Source organism: Amphimedon queenslandica, unplaced genomic scaffold (genome assembly GCF_000090795.2).
Source record: "Amphimedon queenslandica unplaced genomic scaffold, v1.1 AMPQUscaffold_5038_Cont22987, whole genome shotgun sequence".
In the NCBI taxonomy this organism is placed as follows: Eukaryota; Metazoa; Porifera; class Demospongiae; order Haplosclerida; family Niphatidae; genus Amphimedon; species Amphimedon queenslandica.
The window spans coordinates 1-1,617 of record NW_003554654.1 but is presented as its reverse complement, the minus strand read 5'-3'; the positions used below and the strand labels follow the sequence as shown (position 1 = coordinate 1,617).

The 1,617-nt window shown below is 37.4% G+C and overlaps 1 protein-coding gene across 1 annotated transcript; it reads right to left on the bottom strand.

Moving 5' to 3' along the window:
• Positions 1–7: 7 nt before the first annotated feature.
• LOC100635971 (uncharacterized) lies at positions 8–1,578 on the bottom strand (the record flags this gene model as incomplete). Its single annotated transcript, XM_003391864.2, has 7 exons — positions 8–237; positions 287–413; positions 459–511; positions 568–629; positions 758–849; positions 1,280–1,393; positions 1,438–1,578. Coding segments are annotated over 7 exons (819 nt in total), but the record flags the coding sequence as incomplete, so codon positions are not given.
• Between the last annotated feature and the right edge of the window lie 39 nt (positions 1,579–1,617).

The window sequence follows — 1,617 nt, the reverse complement described above, 5'->3', positions numbered from 1 at the left end:
CATATACTAATAATAGACCTATGTACATGTACAGTACCTTATCCAGGTAAGGTGTGAGAGGAGTATTAACGATACCACATTCATTGCAAGCCTCAGACCATGGGCCCAGGTGCTTCTCATTGGAACCATCAACCACATCAGTCATGTTCAGTCTCGCCAGGTTAGACAGGACGGTACCATGGTAACCATATCGGATACCAAATATGGTCGATACTAATTCTGATATACTTCCTTGAGCTATCATGTTAATATCATGTTAATATCATGTTAATATCAAATCACATACTTGAGTGTCCTTGATCCACCACGTTGTATATCTCTCCATTGGTCCCAGTGTCCTTAATATGCCACATTGCTCTACTCAAGTCATGAACATGAACAGTGTCCATTCTCAAGTCTTTGGTCCAGAGCAGCTAATGGAAGGACAGTAGGAGCTATAACTATAGGTGCCTATTTACCTCCATTTTTTCTTTAAGCTGTCTATAAACAGCACCAATTATCAGTCTAGGGGCTAATAGGGTAAAGGATTAATTCAATTACTACTGATCATAATTACTGATAACTAACTTATTCCATATTTGTCTCCAATCCCATAGACTATGGCTGGTCTCAGTATTACGTACTTCAAACTGTAAAAGTCAATAATTATGATAACACATTATATCCTAAACAATCATTGACAATATCTTCATACATAGCTCACATACCACAAATACCTCTCTCTCCCTCTCTCTCTCTCTCCCTCTCTCTCTCTTACTCTGGTATAGTAGCTAGGGATTTCTCTGCCTCCAGTTTATGTTTTCCAATTAATGTCCACGGATCAACTTTACTATCCTCAGAGCTGATTCCCTAATGTACGATATATCACATAAAACCAATTAATACGAATGTGTAATTATGTACTTGTGCTCTGTGGCAGCTTTAGCTGATTCCAATCAAAATTGAATTTTATGAATTTTAAGGTGCTCAATAATTGGACCAAAGTCCCTGTACTATTACCCAAAATTCACCAAAAATAAAAAGGTGAGAATCCTCTATTTTTATTACATTTCCTGATGCATATACATGCATTTATGTTGCATAGAAAGTTTGAGCTAATTCGAATTAAAATTGGACTTTTTATAAGTTTTAAAAGTTGCTCCGAAATTGAGTAAAAGTCCCTGTACTATAGTACATGGTCTCAGGCCAAATTTCACCAAAAATGGAAAGGAAAGAATTCTCCATTTTTATTACATTTCCTGATACACGTACATGTATCAGTGCTACTGCTGTCCCATACCTTGTCACTGTTGTAGACTTGAGCAGTGGATACTTCAATGAATCTCTTGACTCCAGTGGCAGCTGCTTCTCTGGCGCAATTAACACTGACATTATAAACCAGCTCCTTGTACACCTGTTGGCATGGTAACACACACGTACAGTATAAGCTCTGCCTACCTCCTCTGTCTGTCCGTATTTAGTTTCAGCTGCTAAATTGAAAACATAATCGAACCCAAGACCGTTTGAATCCTTGAACAACCTCTGACAGGATGAAGGATTGGAAAGATTAGCCTGACAGAAATCAACAGATTTGAATATTTCCTAAATACAAGAAACAAAAATAGTCAAAATAATGAT